Genomic DNA, 20,661 nt, shown 5'->3' on the forward strand with positions numbered 1-20,661 from the left:
TGTGCTCTTCGCTAGTGAAGTTCTGTAACAGCAGAACAGTCTTGAAAAAGTTTACATTTCTATTTTCATTTAAACTTCTCCAAATATGAAAATATTCAAACAACAGTCTATAATGCTGAAAGATATTTATGCAGAAATCATAATGTTAATGTTCTTCTGATTCTACTTCAGTATTACCTTGAGAGGTAGCACCTCTTTGTTGATGGCATAAAAAGCAGACATAGCCTGAGTCCAGGACGACAAACCAGCAACGTTCCCACAAACTTTCTTAGCATGTTCAAATGTATAATCCTCCATCATGAAATATGGCTGGAGCAGTTCTACTGTTTCTGCATTGATGGTGTCCTTTGGGAACTGTTGCAGTGCCTGGAGAAAACCAGTGCCACTTAATAGCTGGAAAAGGAGTGACAGAAATCCCTTGTTATCATTCGGATTAAGTCATCGATAGAGACTGATTACTATGATTAGCCAACAATTCCATCATCATTGCATCATGCGGCTACCAGGATGGTCGAAGGCTCAAAGATGGACCTTGTTTTTTTTCGATCAGTAATTCCTATGTTCCTAAATTATCTTAATCAAGGTAACAAAGAACAAACCAAACACATGCAAAATGCTTCATAACTTTTGTCAAAGGAAATTGTGCAGTTAAATGGAGAAAGATTGCAAACTGCCGCAGTACAGCAGGACCTGGGGGTACTTGTGCATGAAACGCAAAAGGATAGTATGCAGGTACAGCAAGTGATCAGGTAGGCCAATGGTGTCTTGGCCTTTATTGCAAAGGGTATGGAGTATAAAAGCAGGGAAGTCTTGCTACAGCTATATAAGTGGTGAGGCCACACCTGGAATACTGTGTGCAGTTTTCGTTTCCATATTTACAAAAGGATATACTTGCTTTGGAGGCAGTTCAGAAAAGGTTCATTAGGTTGATTCCAGGGATGAGAGGGTTGACTTATGAGGAAAGAATGAGAGTTGATCTTATTGAAACGTATAAGATTATGAGGGGGCTTGACAAGGTGGATGCAGAGAGGATGTTTCCACTGATAGGGGAGACTAGAACTAGAGGGCATGATCTTAGAATAAGGGGCCGCCCATTTAAAACTGAGATGAGGAGAAATTTCTTCTCTCAGAGGGTTGTAAATCTGTGGAATTCACTGCCTCAGAGAGCTGTGGAAGCTGGGACGTTGAATAAATTTCAGACAGAAATACAGTTTCTCAAACAATAAGGGGATAAGGGGTTATGGGGAGCGGGCGGGGAAGTGGAGCTGACTCCATGATCAGATCAGCCATGATCTTATTGAATGGCGGAGCAAGCTCAGGGGGGATATGGCCTACTCCTGCTCCTATCTCTTATGTTCTTATGTAAACTGGCAACCCATTTTAAACTGCACCAGGTTCTCTTTTTCACTGAAGCCTTGGTGAGGCCCCACCTGGAATATTGTGTTCAGTTTTGGTCTCCTAATCTGAGGAAGGACATTCTGGCTATTGAGGGAGTGCAGCGAAGGTTCACCAGACTGATTCCAGGGATGGCTGGAATGACATATGAGAAGAGACTGGATCAACTGGGCCTTTATTCACTGGAGTTTAAAAGGATGAGAGGGGATCTCATAGAAACATATAAGATTCTGACTGGACTAAACAGGCTAGATGCGGGAAGAATGTTCCCGATGTTGGGGAAGTCCAGAACCAGGGGACACAGTCTTAGGATAAGGGGCAGGCCGTTTAGGACTGAGATGAGGAGAAACTTCTTCACTCAGAGAGTGGTTAACCTGTGGAATTCCCTGCCGCAGAGAGTTGTTGATGCCAGGGAGTTAGATATGGCTCTTACGGTTAAGGGGATCAAGGGGTATGGAGAGAAAACAGGAAAGGGATACTGAAGGAATGATCAGCCATGATCTCATCGAATGGCGGTGCAGGCTCGAAGGGCCGAATGGCCTACTCCTGTACCTATTTTCTATGTTTCTATTAGAAAAATGTGTGGTGTTAAACGGGCCACCAATTTGCTGTGAGCCCATCCTGGCTACTGGCGAAGACCAACTTCACCCCCGTTATATTTGGGAGTTAATTTCACTTTTAAATATCATTTGAATTCTATGGGAAGATTTCAAATACATGCATCTGCTTTATTAGTGGTAGTATTTATACAGAACATTGGTTATAAAATGGAGAGGACAAATCCAGTAACGACAGGCCAGTTAGCATAATGTCAGGGGAAACTTGCAGAGACAATGGCCCCAAGTTTCCACACGCGGCAAAACAGGCGCCCCTCCAAGCTGGGCGCCCGTTTTTCACGCCGAAAACGGCGCCTGAAAAAAACCGCGCTATTCTCGAGCGCTTTGCAGCTCGATGTCAGCTTGGCGTGGCGCCCAGGGGGCGGAGCCTACCACTCGCGCCGATTTTGTAAGTAGGAGGGGGCGGGTACCATTTAAATGAGTTTTTTTCGTGCCGGCAACCCTGCGCGTGCGCGTTGGAGCATTCGCGCACGCGCAGTGTGAAGGAAACATTGGCACTCGGCCATTTTTGTAGTTCTTTGCAGCTGTTCATTTTTTATCATTTTTTAATAAAAGCACATTGCCCTTCCATGATCAGCACTGAGGCTTCTTGCAGCAGTGAGAAGGCTGCAGGAAGCCTCAGAAGTTGAGGCAGCCGTTTCCCGACGGGCCCGACCGACAGCAGGGGGGCCTCTCCCCCCTGCCATCGGGAATGGCTGCCTCAACATCTGAGGCTTCCTGCAGCCTCCCCCACCCTCCCCCCCCCCCGCCGCTGTCGGGAACGGCTGCTGACGTCGGTCGGTTGGGCCCTCACTGCCTTCCCCCCCCCCCCCCCCCCCCGGGAATGGCTTCTGCCGTCGGTCGGTCGGGCCCTCACTGCCTTCCCCCCCCCCCCCTGCTGTCGGGAACGGCTGCCTCAACTTGTGAGGCTTCCTGCAGCATTCTCCCTGCCTGAAGCACTTTCACACAGGTAGGAACATGGGTTTTTTTGCTTATAAATTTTTATTTAGGTTGGAATTATTTGTATAATATTTGTATAAGTATAACTGAGGATTTATTGTAGAATTTAATGACTTCCCTCCCCCCCCCCCCCACCTCGTTCCCGACGTCTAATTTGTAACCTGCGCCTGATTTTTTAATGTGTAGACAAGGTTTTTTCAGGCCTACAAAAATCTTCACTTGCTCCATTCTAAGTTAGTTTGGAGTACGTTTTCACTGTGGAAACTTTCAAATCAGGCGTCAGTGGCCGGACATGCCCCCTTTTGAAAAAAAAATTCTGTTCAAAAGTGAAACTGTTCTAAATGACTAGAACTGCAGAAAACTTAAATGTGGAGAATTGCGATTTCTAAGATACTCTGTTCTCCACCAGTTGCTCCTAAAAATCAGGAGCAAATCATGTGGAAACTTGGGCCCAATAATTCGGGACATATTTACTTGGCATTTGGAAAAGTATGGGCTAATAAATGAAAGTCAGCACAATTTGTTAAAAGTAAATAACCTTTGACTAACTTGATCAAGTTCTTCGATGAAGTAACGGAGAGGGTTGATGAATATAGTGCATTTGATGTTGTGTATGTGGACTGTCAAAAGGCTTTTGACAAACTGCCACAGATAATCAAATAATTATCTTTTCCCCAAGCATCATCCTGCATTGCAGATCCCGCGTCTGGTTCCTCTGTCTCGCAGATTAGCCTCGCCACAGCGTTTTTGCACATCCTGGCCAAGTGTCGACTGACGTTACAAATCCTACAGGTATATTGCTGGAACCTGCAGCTTTTCGCAGTATGTCTACCCCTGCATCTCCAGCATGAGCTGGGATTGTTGTTAACAAAGGGACTATTACCAGGCATTCCTCTCTGATTGCCATTTGGTTGTTTCTAAGCACTCTGATGGTGGGTGTTAATGGTCCCATCGCGGGACGCATTGTCCCTCGAGATGGCATGAATTGCCGATCCCCTTTCCATTGTCCCTGTTGTGCGCCCACCCTAGTGCCTGTTGCTGCCTGGGCGGTTTCGAAATGCCCTTGCCTGCCTGCGGGGTCCCTGGCTGCGTTCACAATGTTAACTCCCTGGTCCATCGCCACGTGTAAATCAGCTTGGTCTTCTCTTCCCCTGCCATGAAGGTCTGAGCTATCAACGCCACCCCTTCTAAAGTCAAGTCCTTGGCCTCTATGAGCTTCCTGAAAACCCGGCATGATTAATGCCCTCAATGAAAAAGTCCCTTAACATCTCCCCCCCGCAGGCAGCTGTGAACTTACAGAGACTGGCCAAGCGCCGCGGGTCCGCAACGAAGTCCGAGATGTATTGCCTCTCCCGACGCCAGTGTGTGTCGAACCGGTGCCGGGCCATGTGTATGCTACTCGCCGGCTTGAGATGCTCACTGATCAGCTGGCTGAGCTCTTCAAAGGACTTGTCCGCTGGCTTTTGGGGTGCGAGCAGGTCTTTCATCAATGCATACGTCTGTGGTCCGCAGCTGGTCAGTAGATGTGCCCTCCGCTTGTCTGCCGCTGTCGCTCCCAGCCAATCCTTTGTGACAAAGCTCTGCTGGAGTCTTTCCACGAAGTCGTCCCAGTCCTCACCCACACAGTAACGTTCCTCTATGCTACTGGTGGCCATCCTCGTGGTTCGGTGATTCCCGTTTCTCATCGCCAAATGTGGTGTCCCTGCACCGTACTTCAAACTCACACGAGGCATGTACTGTAGACAGAGTCGCTACGTGACCTTAACCTTTATTCCCAGGACCAAGGAGGGCTGACCCTGGGTGGGACCTCCCCTCTTATACCTGGAGTCCCAGGTGAGAAGTGTTTCACACAAGTTCACCCCCTGTGGTCAGGGTGTGCATTTCTAGGGTATAAGTACAGTGTACAGGAGTTGCATGAAGGTTACAGTTACATGAAGATTACCATTGCATGATGGTTACATACATGACAGTTTCACTGTAAAATAATGGAAAAGTATCCATGAGATAAAAAATATCCCCTGAGACAGACAGAAAAGTTTCTTCATAAATCAAAAAAGTGACGAAAGGAGTTAACAATAGTAGCAGCAAGCAGGGCAACTCATAAGAAATAGGAGCAGGAGTGGGCCATAAGGCCAATGAAGCACCTTTGAAATGCAGTCACTGTTGTAATGGCACCCACTTTGCACATAGCAATGTCCAACATGCAGCAATGAAATAAATGACCAGATCATCTGATCTAGTTGTTGGTTGAGGGATGGGCCGGGACACCAGGAGAACACCAATAGGTCAAGGTCCTGCAGGCAGAGGACGAGGTCCGGCAGGCAGAGGAGGAGGTCCTGCAGGCAGAGGAGGAGGTCCTGCAGGCAGAGGATGAGGTCCGGCAGGCAGAGGACGAGGTCCTGCAGGCAGAGGACGAGGTCCGGCAGGCAGAGGACGAGGTCCTGCAGGCAGAGGAGAAGGTCCTGCAGGCAGAGGACGAGGTCCGTCAGGCAGAGGACGAGGTCCTGCAGGCAGAGGAGGAGGTCCTGCAGGCAGAGGAGGAGGTCCTGCAGGCAGAGGAGGAGGTCCTGCAGGCAGAGGACGAGGTCCTGCAGGCAGAGGAGGAGGTCCTGCAGGCAGAGGAGGAGGTCCGGCAGGCAGGCAGAGGAGGAGGTCCTGCAGGCAGAGGACGAGGTCCGGCAGGCAGAGGAGGAGGTCCTGCAGGCAGAGGACGAGGTCCTGCAGGCAGAGGAGGGGGTCCGGCAGGCAGAGGAGGAGGTCCTGCAGGCAGAGGATGAGGTCCTGCAGGCAGAGGACGAGGTCCTGCAGGCAGAGGAAGAGGTCCTGCAGGCAGAGAACGAGGTCCGGCAGGCAGAGAACGAGGTCCGGCAGGCAGAGGAGGAGGTCCTGCAGGCAGAGGAGGAGGTCCTGCAGGCAGAGGAGGAGGTCCTGCAGGCAGAGGACGAGGTCCTGCAGGCAGAGGAGGAGGTCCTGCAGGCAGAGGAGGAGGTCCGGCAGGCAGGCAGAGGAGGAGGTCCTGCAGGCAGAGGACGAGGTCCGGCAGGCAGAGGAGGAGGTCCTGCAGGCAGAGGACGAGGTCCTGCAGGCAGAGGAGGGGGTCCGGCAGGCAGAGGAGGAGGTCCTGCAGGCAGAGGATGAGGTCCTGCAGGCAGAGGACGAGGTCCTGCAGGCAGAGGAAGAGGTCCTGCAGGCAGAGAACGAGGTCCGGCAGGCAGAGAACGAGGTCCGGCAGGCAGAGGAGGAGGTCCTGCAGGCAGAGGAGGAGGTCCTGCAGGCAGAGGACGAGCTCCTGCAGGCAGAGGACGAGGTCCTGCAGGCAGAGGAGGAGGTCCTGCAGGCAGAGGACGAGCTCCTGCAGGCAGAGAACGAGGTCCGGCAGGCAGAGGAGGAGGTCCTGCAGGCAGAGGACGAGCTCCTGCAGGCAGAGGACGAGGTCCTGCAGGCAGACTTTAAGGAGCTCGGAAGGAAATTAAAAAGCAGGACCTCAAAGGTAGTATTCTCTGGATTACTCCCGGTGCCATGTGCAAGTGAGTAGAGAAATAGAAGGATAAAGCAGATGAATGTGTAGCTGGAGCGATGTTACAGGAGGAGGGCTTCAGATTTCTGAGGCATTGGGGCTTGTCCTGGGGAACCTATACAGGCCGGATGGGTTGAACCTCAACAGAGCTGGTACCAATATTCTCATGGGTAGGTTTGCTAGTGCTGCTGGGGAGGGTTTAAACTAAGTTGTCGGGGGGATGGGCACCAGGATATAGCATTAGAAAGGAGAAACAAGGTGCACAAAGGATTGGGAGACACATATAGCACTAGAGTAAGAAACAGTACGGTATTAGATAGGGTCAGACTAAGAAAAAATACAAGTAGGTCTCAGATAGGTTTACAGTGTATGTGATCTGCCCGAAACAGAGTCCCACAAGTTCCTATACGCTGATAACATTGCCTTAGCCACGTAAAACACAAATCTGTCCATCACCGAGGAGACTCTGACCAGTGATTTACAGAGGATAGAGGCCTACTGCCGCCAATGGTGATTCTGGCCAAACTCGGAAAAGACGGTCACCTCGACATTCCACCTCAACAACCATCAAGCAAACTAAGTTGTGAAAGTCTCCTTTTGCGGCGCAGAGATAAACCATGCCAAAAACCTGCCTACTTAAGAGTCACGCTTGATTTTACTCTCTCATATCGACAACTTCTCCAGAACCTTGAGAAGAAACGAAAGAGCAGGGTCAACTTGATCCAGAAACTCGCCGGATCCACATGGGGAGTAGATGTTTAAATCCTCTGTATGGCAGCACTCGCCCTGGTGTACTCTACAGTGGAGTATTGCTCTCCGGCATGGCTATCAAGTCCACATGTCAAATCCATTGATGTCGAGTGGATTCGACTATGAGAATTATCATCGGTACACTTTTATCGACACCAACACCTTGGCTGTCTGTGTTTGCAAACATTGCACCACCACACCCACGCCACGAATACGCGGTCTCCAGAGAATACAACCCCTACATCAGCAAAGACATGCTGATCCAGGCTGACTTTAAGAACCGACCACAACCCATCTCAAATCTAGAAGGCCACTTTGGATCATCGCTGCAGCCCTTCTCCCCTCAGCCTTGATGATCGATGGCGAAATGCTTGGAAGAACTGTGACATACAGTCTCGGGATACGGAGTAGGAAATTTAGGACCGAGATGAGGGTGGTAAACCTCGGAATTCTCTACCACAGAAGGCAGTGGAGGACAAGTCACTGAATATATTTAAGAGGGAGCTAGATAAATTTCTAGAAACAAAAGGCATCAAGGGGTATGGGGAAAAAACGGGAATATGGTGTTGAGATAGAGGATCAGCCATGATCGTATTGAATGGCGTTGCAGACTCAAAGGGCCAAATAATCTACTACTGCTCCTATTTTCTATGTTTCTATGTTTCTATACGAATGGATTCCTTATAGAGGACCCCACAGTACAACCTGTAGGATCAAACCTTCCTCGCAAACAGTGGGCAGCGATCAACCACCTTATGGTAGATAGGTGGAAGATTAAAGCATTCCCATCATGCGGCTGTGGAGCCCCTAATCATACCCTGGAGCACAGCATTTATAATTATAGCATTTTGCTCAGAGGAAATTTGAAGGCAGCTTACAAGATATCCACACTTTTACACCGGAAGCTTTGGCCTGGATATCCAACTTAGATATTGATGTTTGATTTGCTTTGCTACTAACATACAAAAGAAGTGTTTGTATGTGAACGCACAAAGCATAAGGAGAATGATACAGTGCTGGAGAGAAAGGATGTCCTGGAGGGATCAAGGACAGAATCTATATGGCTAGAGTTAAGAAATAACAGAAGTGCCATTACACTACTGGGTGTATTCTATAGGTAACCAACTCGTGGGTAAAATATGGAGGAGCACATTTGTAGAGAAATTCAAGAACTATAGAGTCATGATAATGGAAACTATTGGATTGTCATAAAAACCCATCTAGTTCACTGAAATCTACCATCCTCTCCTGGTCTGGCCTATATGTGACTCCAGACCTACAGCAATGTGGTTGACTCTTAATTGTCTTCTGAAATGGCCCAGCAAGCCACTCAGTTGTAACAAACCACTACAAGAAACAATAATAAGAATAAAACCAAACGGACCACCCGGCATCAACGTCGGCACCGGCTGTGGATTCGACAACGGTACGCCCAGCCCAGTTAACCCTGCAAAGTTCTCCTCACTAACATCTGGGGACTTATGCCAAAACTGGGAGAGCTGTCTCACAGACTAGACAAGTTATACTCACATAATCATACCTTTCAGCCAATGTCCCAGACTCCTCCATCACCATTGCTGGGAATGTCCTGTCCCACTGGCAGGACAGACCCACCAGAGGTGGCAGCATAATGGTATACAGTCGGGAGGGTGTGGCCCTGGGAGTCCTCAACATTGACTCCAGACCCCATGAAGTCTCATGGCTTCAGGTCAAGTATGGGCAAGGAAACCTCCTGCTGATTACCACCTACCACCCCCCTGCCCCTCCCTCAGCTGATGAATCAGTACTCCTCCATGTTGGACACCACTTGGAAGAAGCACTGAGAGTAGCAAGGGCAAGTGGACTCTGGGTGGGAGACTCCAATGTTCATCACCAAGAGTGGCTCGGTAGCACCACTACTGATCGAGCTGGCAAAGTACTGAAGGAAATAGCTGCCAGACTGGGCCTGCAGCAGGTGGTGAGAGAACCAACACATGGTAAAAACCTACTTGACCTCGTCCTCACTGAGCTATCTGTTGCAGATGCTTCGGTCATGACAGCTTTAGTAGCAGTGACCACCGCGCTGTCCTTGTTCGATGAAGTTCAGTCTTCACACTGAGGACACCCTCCATCATGTTGTGTGGCATGACCACCGTGTTAAATGGGATAGATTCAGAACAGATCGAGCAGTTCAAAACTGGGCATCCACGAGGCATTGTGGGCCATCAGCAGCAGCAGAATTGTATTCCATCACAATCTGTAATCCCATGGCCGGCATATCCCTCATTCTACCATTACCATCATGCCAGGGGACCAAAACTTGTTCAATGATGAATGTAGAAGAGCATGCCAGGATCAGCACCAGGCACACCTAAAAATGAGGTACCAGCCTGGGGAAGCTGCAACACAGGGTGACATGCATGCTAAACAGCGGAAGCAGCATGCTGATAAACAGAGCTAAGTAATCCCACAATCAATAGATCAGATCAAAGCTCTGCAGTCCTGCTACATCCAATCGCGAATTATACTACATTAGTAACTGCTGTCATACAATAAAAGTCACATCATGTTTTGGAGCATTTTATGTAGTGTTAGTGATGTCGTAAAGAATGTATCACATTGGCGATGAGGGATAATCGGATTCCCCAGCTGAAATTTGTGTTGGTGAATGATTCCTGCCAAACAATAGAGAGACTTTGAGCAGTTGTTTGTTTTGCAGCACAGCTAAAAATCCAAGGAAAATTTTAAGCACACTGTTGACATTGCCAGAGTCCAAATGGCCATGCCTATGGGAATAATAGGGCGCTTATCAAAAAATTAATAAAAGCCTGACTTCATGGGACAGTCAGAGGAGCAGTTTGGAGATTGGAGCGTGAGGCTGGAACTGTGGGCAAATCAAAATAGCTAGCCACCGTAGCAGCGGAATCAACAACGCGGAGGTCGGAAGCGGCGAGGAGCGGAGGTTGGAAGCGGCGAGGAGCGAAGGTTGGAAGCGGCGAGGAGCGAAGGTCAGAAGAGGCGAGGAGCGGAGGTCGGAAGTGGCGAGGAGCGGAGGTCGGAATGGGCGAGGAGCAGAAGGAGGGACCGATGAGGTCCGCAGATCAGCACAGGCAAGGTCCGGAGGTCGGGATCGGCGACGTCCGGAGATCAGAAGTGGAGAGGAGAGGACGGACAAGGCACGAAGGAGCGGAAAGGTCAGAGCCCAGAGGTGGAACACCGTGGACAAGACCAAGGGAAGACGCAGCATGGGCCAATAGTGAGGTTGTGAGGTTATGAGGCTCACATTGCGTACTATGAATTCCATGTTGAGAGAGGTCCTGTGGGAAGGAGGAAGGAAGGACAGTAGGAGTATGTTGGAGTTTGTGTGTATGTATTGGCACATGTGGCGGAGCCTGGTCTCCAGTCGTCTTGGATCCCCTTGCCACTGGACCAAGACCTTGCTCCGTCAAGCCCGTGTGGTGGCTGGTGTGCAATGGCCACCCCATGTTAAAAGAATTCATGCACCGCCATCTTCCACCGTTTAAAATTAGTTCATCAGTCACATAAGTACTCATTTTTAGTGTGGAAGCAAGTCATCCTCGACCCCGAGGGACTGCCTATGATGATGATGATGATGATGTTGATGATGATGACGAATAGCGTGCTTGGGTGAGTGCCTTCACGACCGAGAGACTTTTGGAGCAGCTAAAAATGTTTGTCACCGCATATAGTATCGTCGAAATCCCCAATGATGAAAACTGTAACCCGGTGGCTAAAAAGAAAACAGGCTATTTTCCTGATTGAAGCAGGCCCCGAGGTGTATGAAATCCAGAAAAACGTGGTTGTTCCCGTCAAGCCAAAGGACACGCCACTGATGGAGATTCTACAGCAATACAGTCCTGAGCCCCTGGAAATTGCTGAAAATTATTGTTTTGGAATACGGGATAAATTCATTGACGAGAGTACCAGTGAATACATTGCAGCATTAAAAAATCTATCCATTCACTGTCATTTCAAAAACTTTCAGGACCGAGCATTGCGTGACCGTTTTGTTTGTGGGATGAAAAATGAATCAATCAGAAGTAAGCTGTTGACAACCCCTAACTTGACTTTTGATTTTGCTTGTCAAACTGCTATGTTGATGGATATAGCCGACCAATACTCCCAAGAATTTCGTGCTATTTCCAGTCGTCAGACAACCGAGGTGAATCGCCTGCAGGTTAGAAGTAAAAGGCAGTTGGGCCACAAGGCCTCAGCAACTGGCCAAGCTAACAGTGAATTGAAATCAAGCTTTCGGTGCCTGAGATAACACATTGCTCAAAACTGTCCATATGTGAAGGCAGAGTGTTTCTTCTGCAAGAAAACAGGGCATTTTGCGAAGGTATGCCGACTGAAGAGTAAACCAACTTTCAGTGTTATAAGTAAAAATCATCAGACAACTACAAAGCATTATAGAGAAGCAACAGGACGAGGAGGTTTTGGAGATACACGTCATCAGGAGCACAAGGGTACTTAACAATGATTCGAAAAATATCGTCATCAGGATAGACGTTGCAGCAACCAGGATACCCATGGAAATCAACACTGGTGCATCCATGAGTGCAGTACCAGAATCGCTATATCTCGACAAGTTGAGTGATTTTCCACTGGAGAAGTCGAAGATAGAGCTGCGAGGCTACTCAGGAGAACAAATTCCTGTTGTAGGACCATATCACCGTACCAGTGAAATACAAGGATCAGTTTTAGAGCTTACCAGATTTTGCAAGGCATTGAAGGGGTGGTATGTTATTTAGATGACATGTTCATTTCAGCACCAAACAGGAGAATCCATAATAACATGTTGAATGAAGTGCTCAAACAGCTAGAGAAGCACAGAGTATGAGTGACTGTTTTGAGGGCCTGGTCTTCAAACATTCTTTTCCTCAGGCGGCCGAAGGCTGCACTGGCGCACTGGAGGCGGTGTTGAATCTCGTTGTCAATGTCTGCTCTTGTTGATAGTTGCCACCAACCAAGCCTTGGACCACCTACCATCAACGGCGCTACTCAGTGCCGAGCCTGCGGCCAACTTCTCACCGTAGGCAACTAGGCTCATATAGTAGTGCCTGGTCTTCGGTCATCTTGGACCCCCTTGTCACTGGACCAAGACCTTGCTCAGCTAAGCTCATGTGGTAGCGGTGTGCATCGACCACCCCACGTTAAAAGAACTCATGCACAGGCATCTTCCACTCCTCTAACTATTCCAATACTCTCCTGGTTGACTTCCCATTTTCCACTCTCCACTAAACTTGAATTCATGCAAAACTCTACTATCCATGTCCTAACTCGCACCAAGTCCCATTCACCCATCACCTCTGTGTTCACTGACCTACAATGGTTCCCGGGCTGGTATCAACTCGATTAAAAAAATGTCATCCTCATGTTCAAATCCCATCATGTTCTCACCATCGGTGTTCGTTCCACCATTGGCTACCGTGCCCTCAGCTGCCTAGGTCCTCAGCTCTGGAATTCTCTTTCCAACTCTCTACCTCTCTCTCCTCCTTTAAATTGCTCCTTAAAATCTATTGGGGGAAAATTCGGGTTGTTTGCGCTTCCCGTTAGCGCCCCCCTCAGGGAGTATAGGGGGTGTTGCTGGACATTTACAATGAGAACACCACTTGCTCCCAATCCTTGGGGCTCTAGTCATAGTTCCCCTGAAGCATGACATGGAGATGGAGCAGAGGCAGCAAAGGAAAAGGAGGAGAAGGAGAATGAAGAGGAGGAGAAGGAAGAGAAGGAGAAGAAAGAGGAGGAGAAGGCGAGGAAGAACATAAGAACACAAGAAATAGGAGCAGGAGTAGGCCATACGGTCCCTCCAGCCTGCTCCACCATTCAATAAGATCATGGCTGATCTGATCATGGACTCAGCTCTACTTCCTTGCCCGCTCCCCATAACTCCTTATCCCCTTATTGTTTAAGAAACTATCTATTTCTGTCTTAAATTTATTCAATGTCCCAGCTTCCACAGCTCTCTGAGGCAGCGAATTCCACAGATTTACAACCCTCTGAAAGAAGAAATTTCTCCTCATCTCTGTTTTAAATGGGCGGCCCCTTATTCTAAGATCGTGCCCTCTAGTTCTAGTCTCCCCTATCAGTGGAAACATCATCTCTGTATCCACCCTGTCAAGCCCCCTCATAATTTTATACATTTCGATAAGATCACCTCTCATTCTTCTGAATTCCAATGAGTAGAGGCTCAAACTACTCAACCTTTCCTCATAAGTCAACCTCCTCAACCCCGGAATCAATCAAGTGAACCCTCTCTGAACTGCCTCCAAAGCAAGTATATCCCTTTGTAAATATGGAAACCAAAAGTCCACGCAGTACTGCAGGTAGAAGAGGAAAAAGCAAAAGAGGACAAAGCAGAAGAGAAGGGAAGGAGGCAACCCAGCCAGTCTCTTTCTGGCGGGGCTATCTGGGATCGAATCATTGCCTGCGGTTCCAGTGAACAGAACTGTTGTGTATGGAGAAAGAGTCAGACTGAGCACTGTGAGCTCAAAGTAAAGTGTGACCTTGGTCTTTTATTGCAGGTCTCCAGAGTGCCTCTCCAACCTGTGAAGCCATCTTGAATACCTGTGCTCCCAAGGGATTATGGGATCCCTTGGGACTCCAGGGGAAGAGCCCTCTGGTGACTGTACAGAGTAAATACAAGTCCACATATATAACATTCCCTCCCAAAGTCAATAGTGTAACTATTTACAATGTGAGTCGATCTGGGGCCCTTCTTGCCCTGGTTGATCATCTCGGTGTGAAAGCTGGTGTTGTTGAATCATTTGTTGGACCCTCGCTGGGCTGCTGTGTAGCTGGCCTTCCTGGGCTGCCTGGTGTGTTGGGCCCTGCAGGGCTGCTGTGGATGATGGGTTCTGCTTCGTGGTCAACCATGATGTCGGTTGCCACTGGTGTGTGTGTTGGGGGATCAAAAAAGATAGGGTCCAAGGTGGGTTGCTCAGGGTAGTCCGCGAATCTGAGTTTGATTTGGTCCAAGTGTTTCCGGTGAATGAGTCCATTTGAAAGTTTGACCCGAAACACCCTGCTCCCCTCTTTGGCCACGCCAGTGCCGGGAAGCCACTTGGGACCTTGTCCATAATTTAATACAAATACAGGATCATTAACTTCAATCTCGCGTGACACATTTGCGCTATCATGGTATGCACTTTGTTGAAGCCGCCTGCTCTCTACCTGTTCATGTAGATCAGGGTGAACTAACGAGAGCCTTGTCTTAAGGGCTCTTTTCATGAGCAGTTCAGCAGGTGGGATCCCAGTGAGTGAGTGTGGTCTCGTGCGGTAGCTAAGCAGGACTCGGGATAGGCGAATCTGCAGTGAGCCTTCAGTTACCCTCTTCAAGCCTTGCTTGATGGTTTGCACTGCTCTCTCTGCCTGACCATTGGACGCTGGTTTGAACGGGGCAGATGTGACATGTTTGATCCCGTTATGGGTGATGAATTCTTTGAACTCAGCACTGGTAATACATGGCCGGTTGTTGCTCACCAGGACATCGGGTAAACCGTGTGTGGTAAACATGACCCACAGGCTTTCAGTAGTGGTAGTGGATGTGCTAGCCGACATCATCTCACATTCAATCCACTTGGAGTCGGCGTCTACAACCACAAGGAACATTTTACCCAAGAACAGGCCTGCATAGTCGACGTGTACCCTAGACCACGGTTTGGAGGGCCAAGACCATAAACTTAGTGGCGCCTTCCTGGGTATATTGCTTAACCGCGAGCATGTATTACATCTGTGAACGCAGGACTCTAAGTCCGCATCGATACCGGGCCACCACACGTGGGATCTGGCTATCGTTTTCATCATTATGATGCCTGGGTGGGTACTGTGGAGGTCATTGATGAAGGTGTCTCTGACCTTCTTGGGGACCACTACTCGATTGCCCCACAGAAGGCATTCTGCCTTGAAGACTGGGACAATAGGACTGGCCCACTTGCTGAACTCGATCGGTGAAATGATGCCCTCTCGTTGCAGCCGGTCTAGCTCGATCTCTACCCTTTCTCTCATCATGTATGGTACTGCTCTCGCCTTGTGATGGATGGGTCGTGCCCCCGGAATTAGGTGGATCTGCACTTTTGCTCCTTGGAATTTCCCGATGCCTGGTTCGAACAGCGAGGAAATTTGTTTAAGACCTGAGCACACGAAGTGTCGTCAGTGGGCGATAGCGCTCAGACGTCGTCCCAGTTCCAACGTACTTTTCCCAGCCAGCTCCTGCTGAGCAGCGTGGGACCATCGCCCGGTACCACCCAGAGTGTTAGCTTGTGCACCGCTCCATCACAGGAGACCTTGACGGCAGCACTGCCGATTACAGGAATCAGTTCTTTAGTGTAAGTTCTTAGTCTCGTGCGAACTGGAGTTAAGACTGGCCTTGAAGCCTTGTTGCACCACAACCTTTCGAAAGTCTTTTTGCCTATGATGGACTGGCTCACGCCTGTGTCCAGCTCCATTGCCACCGGATGTCCATTTAGTTCAACATTCAGCATTATAGTGGGACAATTCGTGGTGAATGTGTGCACCCCATGTACCTCTGCCTCCTCTATCTGAGGCTCTGGTTCCTAGTGATCCTCCGTGGATCTGTCCTCCTCTGCAACAAGGTGGTTTGAAAGTTTCACAGGCTTAGCAGCTCGCCTGCACACTCGTTGGAGGTGTCCCATTGTTCCACAGCCCTTGCAAACGTATCCTTTGAATCGGCATGAATGGAAACGATGATCACCCCCGCAGCGCCAACAAGATGTTAATGGCCTTGCATTCATCATCATTGAGGGTGGACTCTGAGTCACCTGCACACATGCAGCTGTAGGTACGTGTGACCTGCCCTGTACATTACGATTCGAAAATACGATTTGTTCACAATACTTGTAGCAGCACTTGTGTACTGAGAGATTTGCTTCGTATTGTCACTGGTGGCAATGAACACCTGGGCTATCGCTGTGCCCTTACTCAAGGTTGGGGTCTCTACAGTCAAAAGTTTGCGAAGTATGGTTTCGAGGCCAATGCCAAGTACGAAAAAGTCTCTGAGCATGTGCTCCAAATGTCATAGAAACATAGAATCATAGAAAATAGGTGCTGGAGTAGGCCATTCGGCCCCTCGAGCCTGCACCGCCGTTCAATTCAATGGCTGATCATTCCCTCAGTATGCATTTCCTGCTTTCTCTCCATATCCCTTGATCTCCTTAGCCGTAAGGGCCATATCTAACTCCCTCTTGAATATATCCAATGAACTGGCATCAACAACTCTCTGCGGCAGAGAATTCCATAGGTTAACAACTCTCTGTGTGAAGAAGTTTCTCCTCATCTCAGTCCTAAATGGTCTATCTCTTATCATAAGACTCTGTCCCCTGGTTCTGGACTTCCCCAACATCGGGAACATTCTTACCGCATCTAGCCTGTCCAGTCCCGTCAGAATCTTATACGTTTCTATGAGATCCCCTCCCATCCTTCTAAACTCCAGTGAATAGAGGCCCAGTTGATCTAGTCTCTCCTCATATGATAGTCCAGCCATCCCTGGAATCAGTCTGGTGAACCTTCGCTGCACTCCCTCAATAGCAAGAACATCCTTCCTCAGATTAGGAGACCAAAACTGAACACAATATTCCAGGTGAGGCCTCACCAAGGCCCTGTATAACTACAGTAAGACCTCCCTGCTCCTATACTCAAATCCCATCGCTATGAAGGCCAACATACCATTTGCCTTCTTCACCGCCTGCTGTACCTGCATGCCCACTTTCAGTGACTGATGAACCATGACACCCAGGTCTCGTTGCACCTCCCCTTTTTCTAATCCACCGCCATTCAGATAATAATCTGCCTTCGTGTTTTTGCCCCCAAAATGGATAACCTCACATTGATCCACATTATACTGCATCTGCCTTGCATTTGGCCACTCACCGAACCTGTCCAAGTCACCCTGCAGCCTCTTTGCGTCCTCCTTACAGCTCACACCGCCACCCAGTTTAGTGTCAACCGTAAACTTGGAGATATTACACTCAATTCCTTCATCTAAATCATTAATATGTATTGTAAAGAGCTGGGGTCCCAGCACTGAGCCCTGCGGCACTCAACTAGTAACTGCCTGCCATTCTGAAAAGGACCCGTTTATCCCGACTCTCTGCTTCCTGTCTGCCAACCAGTTCTCTATCCATGTCAGTACATTACCCCCAATACCATGCGCTTTGATTTTGCACACCAATCTCTTGTGCGGGACCTTGTCAAAAGCCTTTTGAAAGTCTAAATACACCACATCTACTGGTTCTCTCTTATCCACTCTGCTAGTTACATCCTCAGAAAATTCCAGAAGATTCATCAAGCATGATTTCCCTTTCATAAATCCATGCTGACTTGGACCGATCCTGTCACTGCTTTCCACATGCGCTGTTATTTCATCCTTAATGATTGATTCCAACATTTTCCCCACTACTGATGTCAGCCTAACCGGTCTATAATTCCGACCAGTGGAAACAACCTCTCTGCCTCTATCTTGTCTATCCCTTTCATTATTTTAAATGTTTCTATAAGATCACCCCTCATCCTTCTGAACTCCAATGAGTAAAGACCCAGTCTATTCAATCTATCATCATAAGGTAACCCCCTCATCTCCGGAATCAGCCCAGTGAATCATCTCTGTATCTCCTCCAAAGCTAGTATATCCTTCCTTAAGTAAGGTGACCAAAACTGCACGCAGTACTCCAGGTGCGGCCTCACCAATACTCTATTCAGTTACAGAAGGACTTCCCTGCTTTTGACGATCAGGCCCTGGGGATTTATCGGCCTTCAATCCCATCAATTTCCCGAACACAATTTCCCACCTAATAAGGATATCCTTCAGTTCCTCCTTCTCACTAGACCCACTGTCCCCTATTACATTTGGAAGGTTATTTGTGTCTTCCTTCGTGAAGACAGAACCGAAGTATTGGTTGAATTGGTCTGCCATTTCTTTGTTCCCCATTACAAATTCACCTGAATCCGACTGCAAGGGACCTACATTTGTCTTCACTAATCTTTTTCACTTCACATATTTATAGAAAGCTTTTGCAGTCAGTTTTTATGTTTCCTGCAAGCTTCCTCTCATACTCTATTTCCCCCCTCTTAATTAAACCCTTCGTCCTCCTCTACTGAATTCTAAATTTCTCCCTAACCTCAGGTTTGTTGCTTTTTCTAGCCAATTTATATGCCTCTTCCTTGGCTTTAACACCATCCTTAATTTCCCTTCTTAGCCACGGTTGAGCCACCTTCCCCGTTGTATTTTTACTCCAGACAGGGATGAACAATTGCTGAAGTTCATCCATGTGATCTTTAAATGTTTGCCATTGCTTATCCACCGTCAACCCTTTAAGTATCCTTTGCCAGTCTATTCTAGCCAATTCATGCCTCATACCGTCACAGTTAACTTTCCTTAGGTTCAGGACCCTAGTTTCCGAATTAACTGTGTCACTCTCCATCTTAATAAAGAACTCTACCATATTATGGTCACTCTTCCACAAGGAGCCTCGCACAACAAGATTGCTAATTAGTCCCTTCTCATTACACATCACCCAGTCTAGGATGGCCTGCCCTCTAGTTGGTTCCTCGACATATTGGTCTCGAAAACCATCCCTAATACTCTCCAAGAAATCCTCCTCCACTGCATTGCTATCAGTTTGGTTAGCCCAATCAATATGTAGATTAAAGTCGCCCATGATAACTGCTGTACCTTTATTGCACACATCCCTTATTTCTTGTTTGATGCTGTCCCCAACCTCACTACTACTGTTTGGTGGTCTGTACACAACTCCCACTAACGCTTTCTGTCCTTTGGAATTCTGTAGCTCCACCCAGACCGATTCCACATCATCCAGGCTAATGTCACTCCTTACTATTGCATTAATTTCCTCTTTAACCAGCAACGCCACCGCACCTCCTTTTCCTCTCTGCCTATCCTTCCTAAATGTTGAATATCCCTGGATGTTGAGTTCCCAGCCTTCCGAATATTTCTTGCATTGAGGCACAGAGCCTTCAGGCTTGTCTTTTTAACACACTTTGCCCCTTTAGAATTTTTCTATAATATGGGCCTTTTTGTTTTTTGCCTTGGGTTTCTCTGCCCTCCAATTTTACTATTCTTCTTTCTACCTTTTGCTTCTGCCTCCATTTTATTTACCTCTAGGTTCCCATCCCCCTGCATAGGTTCCCATCCCCCTGCCATGTTAGTTTAACTCCTCCCCAACAGCACTAGCAAACACTCCCCCTAGGACATTGGTTCCAATCCTGCCCAGGTGCAGACCGTCCAGTTTGTACTGGTCCCACCTCCCCCAGAACCGGTTCCAATGTCCCAGGAATTTGAATCCCTCCCTTCTGCACCACTCCTCAAGCCACATATTCATCTGACCTATCCTGCGATTCTTACTCTGACTAGCACGTAGCACTGGTAGCAATCCTGAGATTACTACTTTTGAGGTCCTACTTTTTAATTTAGCTCTTAGCTCCCTAAATTCATCTCATAGGACCTCATCCCATTTTTTACCTCTATCGTTGGTACCTATATGCACCATGACAACTGGCTATTCACCCTCCCTTTTCAGAATATCGTGCACGCGCTCAGAGACATCCTTGACCCTTGCACCAGGAAGGTAACATACCTTCCTGGAGTCTCGGTTGTGGCCGCAGAAACACCTATCTATTCCCCTTAAAATCGAATTCTCTATCACTATAGCTCTCCCACTCTTTTTCTTGCCCTCCTATGCAGCAGCGCCAACCACGGTGCCATGAACTTGGCTGCTGCTGCCCTCCCCTGATGAGTCATCCCCTTCAACAGTACCCAAAGCGATGTATCTGTTTTGCAGGGGGATGACCGCAGGGGACCCCTGCATTACCTTCCTTGCTCTTCCTGTTGGTCACCCATTTACTATCTGGCTGTGTATCCTTTTCCTGCGGTAAGACCAACTCGCTAAACGTGTTATTCACATCATTCTCAGCATCGTGGATGCTCCAGAGTTCATCCACCCGCAGCTCCAGTGCCGCAACGCGGTCCGTCAGGAGCTGGAGGTGGATACACTTCCTGCACACATAGTCGTCAGGGACATCGGAAGCGTCCCTGACTTCCCACATAGTACAGGAAGAGCATAACATGTGTCCGAGCTCTCCTGCCATGACTTAACCCTTAGATAAACTTAGTTTGGCAACAACAATGCTAAATGTTACTTACTGATATAGAAAAGTAAAAGAAAAGCTACGTATAAAATACCAGCCAATTATTTACCCCCTTGGCTATGACGTCACCTTTCAATTTCTTTCTACTTTTTTTTTGCCTCCCCGCTGCAGCTGCACCGGCTGGGCCTCTCCGACTCACTGACTGGGCCTTGTATAGGCCTCAGACGCTGCCCCGGACTCCCGCCTCCTCGACTGCCTCTCCGACTCACTGACTGGGCCTTTTATAGGCCTCAGACGCTGCCCCGGACTCCCGCCTCCTCA

The 20,661-nt window shown here is 48.4% G+C and overlaps 1 protein-coding gene across 1 annotated transcript in view; it reads right to left on the bottom strand.

Moving 5' to 3' along the window:
- LOC139266712 (dynein axonemal heavy chain 8-like) overlaps positions 1-20,661 on the bottom strand; it is a 2,132,242-nt gene that overhangs the window by 186,011 nt on the left and 1,925,570 nt on the right. Inside the window, exon 76 of the mRNA XM_070884298.1 lies at positions 178-393. Within this exon, the coding sequence (XP_070740399.1) occupies positions 178-393 (216 nt within the window). The remainder of the gene's footprint in view (positions 1-177; positions 394-20,661) is intronic.

Source organism: Pristiophorus japonicus, chromosome 7 (genome assembly GCF_044704955.1).
Source record: "Pristiophorus japonicus isolate sPriJap1 chromosome 7, sPriJap1.hap1, whole genome shotgun sequence".
In the NCBI taxonomy this organism is placed as follows: Eukaryota; Metazoa; Chordata; class Chondrichthyes; family Pristiophoridae; genus Pristiophorus; species Pristiophorus japonicus.